General features: G+C 51.2%; 1 protein-coding gene across 1 annotated transcript in view; it reads right to left on the minus strand.

The window, feature by feature from the left end:
• Positions 1 to 13,732: 13,732 nt before the first annotated feature.
• LOC310921489 (uncharacterized protein) overlaps positions 13,733 to 16,988 on the minus strand; it is a 58,319-nt gene continuing 55,063 nt past the window's right edge. The window contains exon 2 of the mRNA XM_083881623.1: positions 13,733 to 15,820. Within this exon, the coding sequence (XP_083737749.1) occupies positions 14,633 to 15,793 (1,161 nt within the window). The 5' untranslated portion in view covers positions 15,794 to 15,820 and the 3' untranslated portion in view covers positions 13,733 to 14,632. The remainder of the gene's footprint in view (positions 15,821 to 16,988) is intronic.

Raw genomic sequence — 16,988 nt, forward strand, 5'->3', positions numbered from 1 at the left:
CGTGCTCCCCTTTGAGCACCCCCGCCCAGTGTGACCGTCCTGTACCCCGTCAGTTACCTCAGCCTGGCCACCCCTCTCCTGGGAGCAGCCCCTGGTAACCTCGGCCAGTACCTCTTTCTCTCCCCACACCCCTGCAGGTCCCTGGGAGCAGCCCCTAGCCACCCTTTCTCCTGCGTCGGTGTGGTGCGTGCCTCACACACTTGTCCCTGGCCTCCCCGCACACTTGAGGTGACCTGGGTGGTTTGCCCCTACAGGTTTAGGGGAAACCCACAGTACCACTCACTCTATGACGTGCCACTCACACTCTATTCAGCCTCCGCACGTCCGGAGGGGGGTCCCCTACACCCCTGGAGACGCCTCGCTCACTCTGTTTCCTCTCGCTTCCTCCTGTTCCTGACCACTCCTCTCGCGAAGATGTGGAAATGCAGTACTGAGGAGTCCTCACTCGCGGCGGGGGTCCGAGCTGCCGGCCCCCGTCTCACTCACACACACACTCGCACGTCTCCTGCTCCCGCCACCGAGTTTTATACTTACCCGGTGCTCCTCAACGGCGCCCCCTTGTGGCTGCTGTGCGTCCCTCGAGGCTGGCGTGCGTTGTCCTCGCTGGTTGTCCCTCGAGGCTGGCGTGCGTTGTCCTCTTTGGTCCAGGAGGCCAGCTGTCCAGGAGGTCCAAGGTGGGCGGCGCCTTCCCGTCTCGGTCCTCTTCTGGGCGTGGCCAATCCCGGACGAACCCCCAGTTGTTATGAATAAAAATGGGCGGAGAAAATATTAATCTCCATAAACGCCTTTATTAATCAGCTCTTATTAATATTTGCCCGAGGGGTTTGGTCGCCGTGGAGGAGGAGGGCTTTATCAGCTCTGCTGCATGCAGTTCAACAGAGCTGGAGGACTGGCCCTCGCCTGGGGAGCAACCCCAGAGTCCTGTCAGTTCTTTGTTTTCTCCTGTGGTCTCATCTCTGGTTTGGTCTTTTTAACTTACGGCTAGTAAGCAAAACTGGAGAAATTAGCTCTTCTGATTCTCTAGGGTCCACACGGCTGAGTATTAGTTCTTATCCATTTTAATTTTATTTGGTTTTTATTTGATAAGGGGTTTTTTATGTTAGATTTCATCCCGGGACGCTTTTGGAGTTCTTAATTTGCATGCGGGATCACCGGGGCGGGCACTTGGAGCTCTCTGCGGCCATGGGCTAGTTTTTGCCGCAGAAATGGCGTCCCAGTCTCATGCCGCTCTACAGCGGCGGCAGTGCTGTGGGGGGGGTGGAACGTGGTGGGTGTGGGGTTTTTCTTTTGAAGTGGGGCAGCGGTCCGGCCGGCTCGGGGGCGCTTCATCTGGCCGAGGCGGCTGACCGCGTGGCGGCTGCGGGTGGATGGGCGGCCGGGGCTCTTTTCTCTGCTCCGGCACGGGGAACGGCTGGGGCTTGGGGAGAGGCTTTTCCGTGCTCCGGCACAGGGAACGGCTGGGGCTTGTGGAAAGGCTGCTCCGCGGCTGCGGGTGGGGGCGGCCGGGATTTCTCCGCGCTGGACCGGCGGCGCCTGACTGCGGGCGGCTTTGCGGGCTGGACGGCCGGGGCTTTTCTGCGCTCCGGCACGGGGCTGACTGCAGTCAGGCTTCTGCTCGGCTGGAACTCTTTGTGCTGAGCCTGGGGGGGAAAGCGGCCGGCTCCTCTGCCCTCCGCTCCGGCGGCGGCGGCGGGGGTTGGGACCTCCCCGTGCCAGACGGCCGACTGCCTCGCGGCTGGAGCTTTACTGAGGCGGGAGCCAGGCGGGCGGCTCCGCAGGCTGGACGGCCGGTGCGGGAGGCTTCGCAGACTTTTGGGGTTTTTTTTCCCACCGGCTCCCGGCCGCGGATGGGGCTGGGATGGGGCTTTTCTGCAGCGAACCGGGGGGGGAAGACGGGGCGGCATGGGGGGGGGAAAGCGGCCGGCTTCTCTCCGCTCCGGCGGCGGCGGCGGCGGGGGTCGGGACTTCCCCGTGCCAGACGGCCGACTGTTTTGCGGCTGGAGCTCCGTTGAGGCAGGCAGCTCCGCTGCGGTTCTTTCGCCCCATCTCTGTCCTGGGGTGGGGGCGCGGTGCTTGAGCTTTGATGGGAACGGGTTCTTTGTTTTTGAGGTGGTCTGGGAGGAAAGGTGCCACGTGCCACTGAGGTGGCTTTCCACTGTTACATCATAGGACAAACACCCCAAATTTCATTTTTAACACAGGTGTCCAGGAAATGGGATTCAGGGGGGTCCCTTCCCGGGTTCCAGGGTTCAAGGGGTCTCGGAGCCTGAAAATGGAGGTTCAGGGGGTCCTGGTGCCCCGAAATGGGGGTTCAGGGGGGTTTCCTACGTGGGAATGGGGGTTCAGGAGATTCCAGGTTCCAGATAAGGGGGTGCAGGGGTTTTTGGGGCTGGGGAAGGGGTACAGTGAGGTCCTGGTGCCTCGAAATGAACGTTCAAGGGGGTCTCTGTGCCCAGGACCAAGGGGAGTTTACCCAGAAATGGAAGTGCTGTGGAGTCCCCGTGCCCAGGAATTGCGGTTCAGGAGGGTCCCGGTGCTGGGGGCAGTCACCGGTCCTTGGGCGGATCCCGGTGCCGCAGCTTGGGAGACGCGAAAGTGACCAGGGAAGGGCGGGGAGGGAACAGAGGAAACCCTGGGAATTCCCCTGAAGCCCTCCCCCCCCCCCCCCCCCCCCCCCCGGACCTCCCATCTGAGATCTGAGACCTGAGACCCTCCAGGGCCACGCTCTGCGGGACCCCCGGGCCGGGCTGTGCTGAACTCCCGGGCCCTGCACTCAAACTCTGCCCGGACCCCGCTAGGTTCGGCCCAAAGCGGGGGAAGCACCAGCAGCAGCGGATCCAATTTTTCCTGCGGCTGCAGGTCCCACCCCCCGGCCGAGCAGGACTGGGCGCAGGGATTCCGATCCCGGATTCCCGATCTCCTGCTCTTGCTCTCTCCTGTTGTCTCCCTTTCCTTTGCATGATCACAAACCCCAGAGCGGCTGGAGAACCCCTTATTGTTCAAGTTTCCCAGGAAAAGGAGGCCTGGGGGTGAGATGCCCTGGGCTGGCCGGGAATGGGGGCCTGGGGGGTCCCCGGGGTAATGGAAACAAGGGATCCAGGGCTGGGAGAGGAGGATACCTGGGAAAGGGGGTGCAGAGGGGTGTCAGGGGGGATAAAAGGGTGCAGGGGGGGCCTGGAGCAGGGGAAGGACATGCAGGGGGGGTCCCAGTGCCTGGGAATGGGGCAGGGGGAGGGGCTGGATCCAGAAAATGGTGGTGGCTGCTGGGAAGGGACTGGGACAGGCTGGGATGGACTGGGACACACTGGGAAAAGAACCCACTGGGAGCAGAACTGGGGCACCAGGGATCATACTGGGGTATACTGGAACCACACTGAGGGCTACTTGGGAGCATGCTGGTGACAACTGAGGCATACTGGGAGAGACTGGGAGTGGTTTGGATCATCCTGGGACTGACTGGAATCATACTGGGAGTGGCCAGTTCCACAGTAGGAGCGAATAGGAGAAACTGGAATAATGCAGAGGGCAGCTGGAATCATACTGGAAGCAGCTGGGCCCATACTGGGGTCATGCTAGGGTTATACTGGGACTGACAGGGTTATACCTGGAGTGACTGGAGTAATACTGGGAGGCTTTGGGAGTGACTGGGATCATACTAGGGGGTGATTTGGATCAAACTATACTCATACTGGAAGTGTCTGGAGATTGCTGGGATCATACTCAGCGTGACTGGACTTGCACTGGGAGCAACTGGAACCATAGTGGGTGCAAATGGATCGTAGAAGGTTTGACTCATAATGGAACTGACTAGGGCCACACTGGACTCTTACTGGGAATAACTGAGAGTGAAAGAAACCATACAGGTGATGACTGGAAGCCACCGGGACCATGTTGGGGACAGCTGGGAGTGACTTGGATCCCGTGTTGGGATCCTACTGGGACTGACTTGGAACATACTGGAGGTGACTGGGATCATCCAGGAGGTGACAGGGAACCAAAATTGAGGCGGCACTGGCGGAGCTTGGAGGCGGCCCCAGCGCAGGTGGGAGCCGCGCTCGGTTCTGCCAGGGCTCGGGGCTGGCTGCGGGCGGAGGGGGCGGCAGGGGGCTCTGGCAGGTTCCTTGTGCCGTGTCGGCGCCGTGTTCCCCGTGGCCTGAGGGCACCGCGGGAGCGGCTGCCTGCGGTCTCCTTCCCACTGCTACCTCGGCAGGAGCCGCTGCCGGAGCAGCGCCGGCTCGTCCCGGTTCCTGTGGGGAGGACGGAGGTGGCCGCCCTGTCCCCGGGGCTGTGCGGGAAAATTCCCAGAGGTCGCCAGAGGTTTGTGTCTCCAAAGGAGAGCAAGGAGTCCTGTAAAAGTGACTTTATTCCTGAACAAAGGGAGAGGCCATGCGGCATTTGCCGGGGGGTCTCTCCAATTGTTGTAGTACGCAGCCTCCTTTTTCTCCTGATTTTCCCTTCTGCATCTCCCTGTCCCTTTGCCCCGTGGCGAAGGTCCTTGGAAAGTTCCGACTTCCCGATCCGCCTCCTGCATGTCCTCATTAATATGCACCCTCCTCTTGTATAACATCCGATATTCACGGCTCTGGTCAATCTTTGTTGTTCTTCTCCATGTTCAGGAATTTCACAGGATCTTGGCTAAGCAGCAGTCGGTGTCAATGAGTAACATTTTCTGAAACTGATGGTTTCTGCAGTTAATTCCTTATCTCCAAGTCCCTGGCCCTATCTCCAAGCAGATTCACTCAGTGGCTCTGTTTTTCCTTCCTGGGTCCTCTTTGGTTTTGGGATTATTGTCAGTGACCTCCTTCCCTGTCCTTTTGTAGCCGTGTGTGGCTCAGGAGGCCTGGCTGCCACCTGCATCCCCTTGCTCAGCTGCTGAATGAGCTGCCCTCAGCAAGGTGTGGTGCAGGGCCCAAAGATGAGAGTCGCTGTAGCACAACAGAGGAGAAAGAGCATTTGTTTAACCCCTGCTGTGCCAGGGAACCAGGAAACCGTGTCCCTTTCCCATCCTTTCCACGTTTGGAATGGAACATGAGCTGCTTTCTTATTTCCTTTTTTATTTGTTTTGCCACTTTTCGGTTGTCATCTATATGCTAACAGCATCTTGAGTAATTTAATTTTCCACAAACTGCTTTTGCTCATATATAATCTGATCCTATGACATGGTGAAATGCTGCATTCTTCATTTGAGTGGATTGGTGGGCCAGACTGAGGAGCTGGATCTGTCTGGTTGGTTATTATTTCGAGGACATCTTGTAATCTAATTCTGCCATTGAGATGATCAATGGGTTCTCTGGCTCCTGATGTGAATTGGTTTGGGTTCTCAGGGGCTGGTCCATCGTGTTGTAGGATTTGTTCAGGTGGCCGTTCATCTTTTCCCCATTTTTGGGTGCTCTCTCCAGCCAGGGCTGCATCAATTGATCTCTTTTCTCTAATTAAATCATCACAGACTTGGATTCCCAACTGATTTCTCTGAACTTGTGCTAGCACAAACACCCCAGTGGTCTGATGCTCCCTGTGTGACACAGACAGTGACAGTACATGTTGGAGTGGGGAGAGGGATAATTCCCCCCACTTATTGTAGTGAAGTTTTCACACCATTCTCCACTGGCTGTTTCCCTTTGCAGCTGAAGCAATTTGTGTTGCAGAGTCAGATCTCCTCGCTGTGGGCTCTGCCTTTGGCTGTGCCAATTCCATCTGTGCAAGCAGGCAGAGCTTGGGCTGAGGGGCAGAGGGAATCAGCCCAATTCCTCCCGCAGGCAAGAAGAGCCTGGTGCACTGTCCCCACTTTTCCCCAGCAGTGTTAATTTGCATTTCTAAAGCTCCTCTCCTGGGTGCCTGGAATGGAGCTTCTCTTCCAGAGCAGCCATTCAATGACTCACATGCGGCCCCACCAGAATCTGTTTTTTTATTCTTTTTTTAACAGTATTTTATTAACTGTTTATGCATTATAGGGTCACCTTAACGTTCTTCTAGTTTTGCAAAATGCAATCTAAATGTGAACACTGAAAAACCCATACCAAAATTTTGCCATCACTAAGGACTGCACACAAACATACACAGAAACTGTCAAAAGCAATCAGGGATTTTTTACTTCTTCTCTTAGGACTAAGAATTGATTCTCACACCCCTGGCCCAAACCTAACTGACAATATAAAAGGACGATTATTACAAAAAATTATTCTGATAGTGTAATCTTCTAACTCAAACTGTGGGAAAAACGAAAACTCTCCAACAATATCTTTAGAGAGTCAGGGCTGTGCTTGATTCTAGCCAGGATGTGCAAGAGAAAGAATTTCATCCAACCATAGCCCAGGAGTGCAGAGAAAATCATTCCATGACATGTGAGTTTTACTGGATTTTTCCTAAACTTTATACAGTCTGTACCCATAGAAATCCATTGTTTTTGTTATAAATTATTAGAAGCCAATTCAAATTAAAAGAATTGTTATAAATTATCAAGATCCAATCCAAAATAAAAGAATTTATTTAGCAATTTTCCAAGATCGAATTAAAAGGCCACAATAAAATTGGACAACGTCAATCGAATGCTGGGTGGACACGGTGACAGCAGCAAAGGTGCCGTCCAACCTTGCCCACAAATACTGGGTCTTGGTGTACAGCTTTTATACAGTTTTTTGGTGCAGAGGCTAAGTCTATTGAAAGTCCGAATATTCATGCATTTCTTTATTCCCCGAGTAAGGTTTTGAAAGGGTTTCCCATAAGTCTGAAAGAAGTCTCAAGAGCCTTCCAGGACTCCTCCTTTGGGGTGCTGATTTGATCATCTTCTGGATCCTCCACCAAGACTGATATCAGGTCTTGAGTAGCTGTGAAGTAGAAGTCCATCCGTGATGAATGGCCCATCTTCAGTCCAGCCCTGTCTTTCTGTTGCAAATTTTGTGGTTTCACAGCTGCACAATGGGCCTTGGAATTTCAGAGACGCCCCAAGTAGCTTTTAATACTCCAAAAATTTAATACAATATTTTATACACTAATTTATATACTACATCTATGACAGTTTAATGTTCATTGCTTCCAAGTTCTGAAGTTCTGAATATTCCCTATTGGAGCTGGATTTCTTTGCCTCTGATGTTAATTAGGTCCTCACTGCTGGATTTCCTTATCAGCCTTTTCCAGACCAGGTGTCTCCAGCTATTCCAGGGGCAGTGTCTGGGGTAGATGTTGGTTGCTGTTTGCTGATGGTGGTTGATGTTTTGTTGATGGTCGTTATCTTTGTGGGTGCCTTTTGGGCTCTTCCCAGTCTGCTGAGATGTTAAACTCATCTCTGTTGAGTGGTGTAAAATCCTTTTAAAAAAACTCTATAAAATTCCTTTCTCTGAGGCAAAGGCAAACCAAGGCTGACTAGAGAAATGAAATACACAATAATTTCCAAGTTGGTATATTTTCCAGCCCAGTATGTGAGTCTGACTGAGACCCAGAGTCAAATTCTCCCGTTGTCTTCCCCAGCCCGTGTGGCAAGTGCAGGCACAGAAAGCCCTGAAGCTGAAGCAGTGGCAGCAAGACTCTGCCCCCAGTGTCTGGAGATGGCCCAGGAGGTGCCCAGGCAGACTATTCCAGCAGAGGATCTGTGGGCAGGCACAGGGGCTTCCCCTGCTGTGGAGCCCTGGCTGCTGCTCCCTTGCCTTCAGGGCGGGGTCAGTCCTGGACTGTTTAACATTCACAGACAACTCCAGTTCCTTTTCTGAGTCTGGGAGAGCCATGGCTGGGGCATCAATCATTTTGGTTTCTTCATTTTCTCAAGGTTTGTTCTCTTTCTCATGTCCATACCATAACATTGAGGCTTTCTGGGGTTAAAAAGTCATCCAATGTTCTGGCTCGAACAGAGAATCCTCAATCCAGGTCCTGCAGTTACCCACTGATCCTTAGAATTGTCGCATCTCCTTTTTAGTCCTGGGTAACATTACTTCTGACATTCCCTGGACCCTCTCTGGGTTAATACAGCACCAACCTTCAGTCAAAATATGTCTCAGATTTTTCACTGTTTTCTCCACCATATCTGCTTTTTAATTCAAATACTCAAAGATGCTTTTTAGCCTGAAAATTGAGCCATTTCACAGAGGCTTCTTCTACCACTTCTTGTCCTCCTGATTGAAACGAGTCATCCACATCCTGTATTAACCCAGTTCCTGAGGGTGAGGTAAATTATTTTGATATTTTCTGCAAGGCTTGCCCAAATAAGGCTGGTGCTTACATGCATCCCTGCAGAAAGACTGTCCATGTCCTTCCCATTTTCCCTTCTACCACTTGTTCCCACACAAAGGCCAAATCCTGTGTCAATGGGCATCCCTAGAAAGCATCTTTGACAAGTCCTGAATGGTAGCAGTGTGAGGAGGGAACATGGTTCCAGCTGGTGTAAGGATCTGAGACTCTGGGGTGCCTGGGTTTAATAATCTCATTTCTTCTTTTAGGTCCTGCACCATTCTGTGGATTCCATCTGATTTCTTGATTGGCAGCATAGGAGCTTTATAGGGAGAGATCCCTGCTCCAAAAGCCCTGCCTTTGACAGGGGCTCAATACCAGGCTGTGAGCCCTTCCTTCCCACCCTGGGAATAGGGTATTGCTTTTAGACACCACTTGTCCTTCAGAGTAATTTGGAGAGGCTGGGGATCTAATTTTCCCTCTTTCCCTGGGGCTGCCCACACTTGTGGGTTCACTTCAGCCTCGGCCTTGCCAGACATTTGACACAAAGGTACTACAGAACTGGCCTGTATATCACCTTCTGCAATATTAATTTGCATTCCCAATTTAGCCATCAAATCCCTTCTCAGTAAATTACAATCACATTTAGGAGCAAATAAAAATTTCATGCATTTCAAACCCATGCCCCACATCTGTTAAAAGTGGTTGAATAAAACACACCTTCTCATCTTTCCCACTTATCCCCTGGATAAGCAAAGACAATTTTGGCATTTTTCCCCCCTTAGCTCTGAGATTGAGAGTGGATGGAGAGGCCCCTGTGTGTATGAGGAAAGGCCTCCTGTGGATCCAGCCCCAGCCTGAATGTTGTCAAGGGCTCCAGTGTGGTGGGTCCCTGGTGTAATGGGAGCTCTGGCAGCCCTAGGAATCCATGTCCCTGCAGGGCTGGACTTGCTCCTGCTGAGGGTGCTGCTGTGTGTGCTTGCAGTGTCCCTGTGGGCTGCAGATGGATCCCTGCTTCCTTGGCAGGGGCTGTTTGGGTGGGCTCTCCCCTGCCGAGGAGGGCAATGCCTGTGCCAGGTGCTTGTGGCCGAGCCTGTCCCCTCAGTGCTGGGGCCCCCTTGGGCCCTGGGCTTCATCCCTCAGGGGCTGTGGAAACTCTGCCATGGCCTTTGCCTTCAGCTTGGCCTTTTCCTCCTCCCTTCTTGCCTTCACCTGCTGTGCCTTTGTGACCAAGTGCTGCAGGGGCTTCTTGTGCCCCTCCGGCAGCCCCTCTGAGTGCCTGTGGGTGCTCACCCTCTGACAGCTGCTAAGCTTTCTGCACAATCATTCCTTTCTCCAGCGCCCCAAACAAGATCCTTCAAAGATGATCCAGGAATAATGCACATTTCCCAGCTGCTCCTTCCTTGCCGCTGGTGCTTGTGCTGGCCGTGCCCTGCAGAGCCCGTATCCCAGAGCCGGTGCCTGTGGTGCCGCAGTGTCCAAAGGCGGCTCCCCCGGCGGGCAGGGCTGGCAGCTCCACGGGGCCGGGCAGCGGCCGGGGCGTCCCGCAGCCTCCTGGGGGCCGGGGGCCAGTGCCGGCCCTGCCCGGGGGGTGGTGGGGTCAGGCAGCGCCCGGCACTGAGCCCCGGCTGCCCCACAGCCCCGGCCCGGCCCCGCAGGTCCCCACAGGCCCCCAGCCCGTGCTCCCGGTGCCGCCCCTCTGCGCCCGCTCCTGCCGCTCCCCAGCACAGAGAAATCCCCTGGGATCCTGACCTCCTTGTTTGCCTCTCCTGGAAACCGGGGCTACAAAGGATCTTCATCATCTGGCAAATTTAGGGGATAAGACCCTGCTGTAAACTGTCGCAGTCCTCAGTTTTTTTCTCTTCCTGTTCTTTTCCATCATCGTTTTTCTTCCCACAGAGATTCCTCCTGCTGCTTCTTGCCTTAATAAGAATATTCCTGCACACTCTGCTTCAGCCTAACCCTTCCTCACACACCAACACCATCCATCCTGTTGTCTAAATCCCTTCTGGACTTCCCTTGCTGCCCCTCTGGGTGTCCATGTCCTTAATTACCTCTGGGGGTATTTGCAAACTACCTCAACATTCTCCCAAGAGACCCTTCAGAGATATTTTGGCATGGTCATGCCTTTGGCCAGGATGCCTTCCTGCCTTTCCATTGTCTGCCCTCCATGGGTGCCCTGCCACGTTTACTCCCTGAAGATCCCTGTGTCCTCACAATGAGATTTTCAGTGCTCTCTCCCAGGGCTCTGGGCACGGTACGGGCTACAAGGCCACAAGGCGGGGCTGCTCCAGGCCGCTTCCACTTTGTCCCTCTGTTGTTCGGGGCTAAGTGTGGCGCTTTGTGACACGGGCGTTTTAAGGGCCCTCGGTGATGCAGGACATGGTGGTGCTGCCGTGAATGACAGTGTTTGAGATTGCTTAAAAATCAGTGGCAGGGGCACGAGCAAAAGTCAGATTTAATATGAAGTGACAGCACAACGAGTTGGTTGGCAAGATTCACTCTACTGCCTACAGGACCGGTAAGGCACAACAAGGGAAAACAAGCACTAACAAAACCAAACAAAATCCAGGCAAGCAGACTAGAAATGAACCGAGAACTCTCTAGGGGTGTGTGTGTGTGTGTTGTGTTTGGGTGCATGGGACAAAAGACAGAGTGGGTAAGGATCAAAAGGAACATGCCCCAAAAACTTAAAAGCACTGAGCAGCATTTTAACTTTGTTATGAATAAGGTGTGGTAAAGATTGGCTCATGCAAATGAGAAAGAGTTGTTGAGTAGGGTGGGGAGAAGTTTGTTGTGGCTTATAGTTCTTTTGACATGTACTTTTGCTATTCCAGTGTAGTTTAGAACCTTTTCTGTTTTCTCTTCTATCCTTCCCTCTCCTTTTGTGGCTCCTGCCTGGCAGCTCTGGCTGGCAGGCCTGTACAAACATGTGGTGCAGGAGTTTATTTGTCCCTTGTGAGGGGCGGCAGGGGGCGGGGACAGTTGGGCTGAGGGAGGGGCAGGGTAACTGCTCAACCAATCAGGATACGAGAAGGGCTCTACCAATGAAAGGTATGGAAGGACTGATTGACAGGCCTTAGGAGGAGCCAAGTCTCCATATATGAGCAAAGCTGCCGGCTGTGGGTGGGGCTGGAAGGACATACAGGGACTGTCGAGCCATTCCTTTTCTGACCCAGAGACGGGGCTCCTGAGAGGCATATTGAAAACTTTTGCTCCACTTTCAGTCTCATTTGAAGGGTGAGACGGTACAGATGTTACAATTCACGCCATTACAATCAGAAGCCAAACTATTTCCTAATTATAATACAATATAAGTGTTTCTTAGCCTATCAGCTTTTGCTACACAATGCTGTTAGTGCCTTAAAGCCAATCATCTAAAATTATCTCTCGTGGGTCTTACTACAATACATTTTTCATAGTTCTATTTCTCCAAAATGTCTAGTCTATTTGCAAGGCCATTATTGGAAACTTGTTTCCAGTTCCATTTCTCTCTCAACATCTATCCTCTTCCATGGAATTTCTAGGTCAGCATTTGCATGCAGATGCATCCTAGGTGAACCTTCTGTCAGGCTTTGAGAAGTCTCTACAAATCCATTTCCCATAAAGGACTGCTCATGAATATTAATGAGGCTCAGGGTAGAAAAGGCTGAGACGCCGTTTTGTGAGCGGTGCCTCTGGTGGGTCGAGCTCCCAGAGCTGTTCCCCCCTTTGCTTTGTAACTTTTCATAGGTTCAAATCAAATTTTATTTACTCATTCCCACCTGAGTTTTGAGTTGTTTATAACAATTTTCATGTGCTAGGCTCCCATGAGTAGCATGCTCAAGAGATGCTCTTTAAGCTCAATGAAAATGCAGGCTGTGGCAACTCAGCTGTTGTAAAACAAACAAAATCCCCTTATTTTATCTCAAAAGAAATGGGACCAAACCCTGACCTTGATTTCAAGGGAAGGATTTTGTCGAACTTAGATCTGTGTTGTCTTATGTGATAGATGTTTTGTATGGCTCCACTAAGTCAGGATTCCTGACTGTAACATCAACTCTCTCTACTCCAGCTGAGGGGATCAATGGTGTAAAGGATTCTCAGTATGGTCATTACATGAGCAGAAGTGTCTGGCTCATTGGCCAGCCCAGCATAGGAGGAGTGAATGTGTGACTCAGCTGAAGGCAGAGGATAAAATGCAGAAAACTAGGGAAGAATTTGCAAAAGTGCAATGGCCTTCAGCTGCTTTCAAGCATTTCTTCAGCTGGCCTGTCTTCCCAGAGACTGCAGTGCCTCAGAGCTGTGCTACAGAGAAAAGTCATGGGAGTCACTCTGGTGTCTCAACTGGGTCTTGCAATTGCTGTATTTTGCTAACAGTATTTTATATTTTGATTGTGCTTTTTTTTGCACCACTCTGGAAAAACAGAAATCCCATGTAGTATCAACTACCTTCAAATGAGTAAAGTTGATCTTAGGGATGGCACCTTCCACGTGTGGAATGCTTCATAGAATCTGCTGAGACAACATTGGATTCTGACATCTGTTTAGCTAAATGCTCTTGCAGTGTTATCTGCACCACCTTCCTCTCCACCTTATTACTACCATCTCTAGGTATTGCTTTAGAAAATTAAACATCTTCCAAAGTACCATTTCTTGTGGGTTTTTTTTCAGCTTCAGGGAGTCTGAGCCTTGAAATCTGTCATCCCTTTGATGCAGTATCCTTGCCCAACCTCCAAGAAATGTAACAGTGAGGACTAATTCATAATTTACGTATCTTCCTAGTTTAATGCAATGGTGATTCCAGATGGAATTTTGTGTAGGTTGAAATTGTTTCTAAAACTTGGTGTCCAACTAGTCAGGATGGGGTTCTTACAGAGGTGGCCTAAAGATAGGAAATCTCCTGTTTGGTGCTAAGCCCCTACAGAGGAAAAAGAACCCCACACCATGAAACCAACAAACCAACCAACAAACAATCGAGCAAAGGGAAAGACCCAACACAAATCAAGACCAATAAGGTGATGGTATTTCTTAAAGAAAGAAACCATGTCAATTCTTTTAAAATACTGAGTTGGTGGTGTTCATGTTTCCATTCCCTTCTGATTTTTGTATGGAATATAAAAGAAAAGCACATTTGAGTAGGAGGGAGATTGGAACTGCCTTTGCCAGGTAAGGGAGAGTGAAGAAACACATCTCTGTATGAAGATTAAGTATTGTCAATTGCTGTAAGGGTTGGAAAATAATGCCACTAATGAATTGAAGTAGAGGTTTATCTCTTGGTTTTTAATAATTCATTCAGAATGTTCAAACCAGTTCTTTCTTCTGTTAAAATATATGCGGTGATGTGAGGTGGTCGTCTTGGTTTGTTATCCTGTCCCTACAAATTTACCAGAAAAATCCTTTCCCTTGCTCTAGATATCAATTGCACTGAACACTGAAGAGGCTTGATTCAGAAAAGGAAAGGGAGCAGTAACAAGGCTTCCTCCTCAAGGCAATTGGCAGTGACAGTACAAACACTCTTGTCTGTGTCATCTGAGCAAATACCCCGATTCTTGTACATTGGCATGAAGAAAGTTCCTGCAGACTTCAGAACATCCAGAAAACATGCATTTATTGCTCTGTTTCTGCTATGCGGGACATTTTTGAAGCTGAGTGGGAGTAAGGAGGTGAGTTTTACCTGCATCAGAATACAGTTTTTGCACTAGAGAAATTTGCAGGCAGGATAAACAAAGGTGACATAGCAGTACCATATTCACAAATGCTCCTTAAATAATCAATGAGCTATAACTCCCTCCTAGGGGTGCACTATATATGTGGATATAGATATAGGTGTGGATACAGATTAGGAATATATGTGTATGTGTGTGTGTGTGTGTGTGTGTATATATATATATATACACTGTTGCCCTGATTTTTCTGCCTCCTGATGTTTTACATTCTCGGACTGGAGCTTTCTCGCACTTGTGATATAAATAAAGTAGATTGTTTTTGCATTCCTCTCTGTAATGGACTTCTGGCTTGACCAGTGGGTCAAACAGGTGTTAACCTTGCCCCCCAATCGCTGGTCAAAGTCCAAACCCTATTCAAACCCTGAACCCAAAAATAAAGTGTCTTCTTTTCTCATCTCACATCCTGACGGGTCAATGTGGTTCCTTTCGTGTCCTCGAGCGACATCTGGTGACCGCGAGTGGGAATTGCAGCCTGTGGGTTGTGGTGAGGTGCTGTGAATTTTTAAGGTAACGGGGTTCGTTTGCAGCCTTTGCTGGAATGATGTTCCCAGCATTCAGGGTTGATGCTTTGGTCTTGGACCATAGGCAAGGCTTGCTGGAGTGGAAGAAAGCTTCCATTTCTGGGGATGATTTTCGGCATTTGTATTTTTATGGGACAACTTACGGGGGTCATTGGGGATCATCCAACGCCGATACTTCCATGGGGGATAACCCTGGAACAGTGCATGAAGCTCTTCCCACACTCAGGGCACTTGCAGGGCTTCCCCTCACTGGTGCCTCCGTTGGTGTTTGGTCAAGTCAGAGCTACTGGAGAAGCCCTTCCCACACTCAGGACACTCGTAGGGCCTCTCCCCGGTGTGGATGCGCCGGTGCTTGTTGAGGTTTGAGTTGTCTTTGAAGCCCTTCCCGCAGTCGGGGCAGCTGAAAGGCCACTCCTCTGTGTGAATCCGCTGATGTACAAGGAGATCACAGCTCCATACAAACCTCTTCCCACACTCAGGACACTCGTAGGGCCTCTCCCCAGTGTGGACACGCTGGTGCCTGATGAGGGTAGAGTTGCGCTTGAAGCCCTTCCTACACTCAGGGCAGCGGAAGGGCCTCTCATCTGTGTGAATCCGCTGATGGACGAGGAGATCAGAGCTGGTCTGAAACCTCTTTCCACACTCAGGACATTCATAGGGCCTCTCCCCAGTGTGGATGTGCTGGTGTTTTCTCAGGTCAGAGCTCCATGCAAAGCTCTTTCCACATTCCAAGCAGGTGTAGGCCCTTTTCCCAGTGTGGATCACCTGGTGCCTGATCAGGGCCGAGCTTCCTCTGAAGGACTTCCCACATTCTCCACACTTGTAGGGCTTTTCCCCAGTGTGAATCCTCTGGTGTTCCCTAAGCTGGAATCTCTGGCTGAAGCTGATCCCACATTCCCCACACTCAAAAGGCTTTTCCCCAGTGTGACTCCTCTGGTGTTTCCTCAGGCCAGAGCTGTGGGTGAAGCTCTTCCCACATTCCCCACATTCATAGGGCTTTTCCCCAGTGTGGACCACCTGGTGTTGTGTCAGGTGACCCTTCTGGTTGAAGCTCTTCCCACATTCCCCACACTCGTAGGGCCTTTCCCCGGAGTGGATTCTCTTGTGCCGGATCAGACTGGAGCTGTGGTTGAAGCTCTTCCCACATTCCCCACACTCGTAGGGCCGTTCCCCAGAGTGGCTCACCTGGTGCTGCATCAGGTCAGAGTTCTGGCTGAAACCCTTCCCACATTCCAAGCACTTGTGGGGCTTCTCCCCTCCATGAGGCTTCTCCACCAGCTCTGAGCTCCGCCTGGATCTCCGTCTGCCCTCCTGGCACAGGGCGGGTCTTTCCTCCTCGCAGCTCCCTGGGCTGGGTTTGCAGCCCCTCCTCGTGCGGAATCTCCAGGGTTTTTGCTCTTCCTCCATCCAGCCACTCCTTCGGAATGAAAAATCCTGGTTTGCAGAGAAAACAAGAGGAGAGTGCCTTAGGCTGGGGGTTCCTCCTTGCCCAAGTTAATCTCAGGAAATCATTGTCATCTTGTGTCTGTAAGAACCTCCAAAACACCAAGATTCAGCCCCAAAGTCCCCCAAATATCAAGACAAATCAAAAACTTCCCAAACAACAAGACTCAGCCAAAATCTCTTCTAAAATATTAAGATTCAGCCCCTCGCAAAAAACCAAAGCATCAACATTTAGCCCAATAAAGCTCAGAAACACCAAGATTCCTTCACATGGAAATCATGTATCTTGCTCTCTGGTCACCTGCTGCATGTGCAGGGCAATACTCCTGGAGCTGGGAGGAGGCTGCAGATACAGGGAGGGGTGGAACCTTGTGCTGCCTCCTCCTCTTGCTCCTCCTCCTCCTGTGGCCCTACTCTTCATCACACTCCTTTTCCTCCTATTATTTCTCCTTCTTCTGCACAATCCCACCTTCTCCTCCCATGTGCATCCTTTGATCATTCTGTTCTTCAACCCTGCTTCTTAAGCAGGTGCATATTAAGGGGGGAATGTAGTAGGTGGATTGGGAAGTCTGTACCTCTCAAGTACTTCAGCCTATGGGGAAAAGGGAGAGGGAGATGCAGCTGGGAAAATTAGGATGAAAAGGAGGCTGTGTTCTCCCAAAATATCCTATGGTCTCTCCCTTTTTTTTATGAATGAAAATAATTTTACAGGACTCCTCTGTCTACTTTCTGGACACAAACCTCTGGTGATGTGAAATTTTCCACACACCTTGGGGCCCCTCTGGAATTCCTTCCACCGTCCGGGGCAGCGGGCAGTGAGTGGAGCTGAAGGGGGCTCACCCAGTTTGGGGAACCAGCTCCCTTGGGTTGCGGCGGCACCAGGGATTGATTGGGGACCCGAGAGTGTCCAGGAGACAGACGAGTGACGCATCAGGGGGCTCTGTGAGGAGTGGGCAGGGAGAGAGCACTGAAAATCTCATTGTGAGGACACAGGGATCTTCAGGGAGTAAACGTGGCAGGGCACCCATGGAGGGCAGACAACGGAAAGGCAGGAAGGCATCCTGGCCAAAGGCATGACCATGCCAAAGTATCTCTGAAGGGTCTCTTGGGAGAATGTTGAGGTAGTTTGCAAATACCCCCAGAGGTAATTAAGGACATG

Source organism: Zosterops lateralis (assembly GCF_965231275.1).
Source record: "Zosterops lateralis genome assembly, chromosome: 35".
Lineage (NCBI taxonomy): Eukaryota > Metazoa > Chordata > Aves > Passeriformes > Zosteropidae > Zosterops > Zosterops lateralis.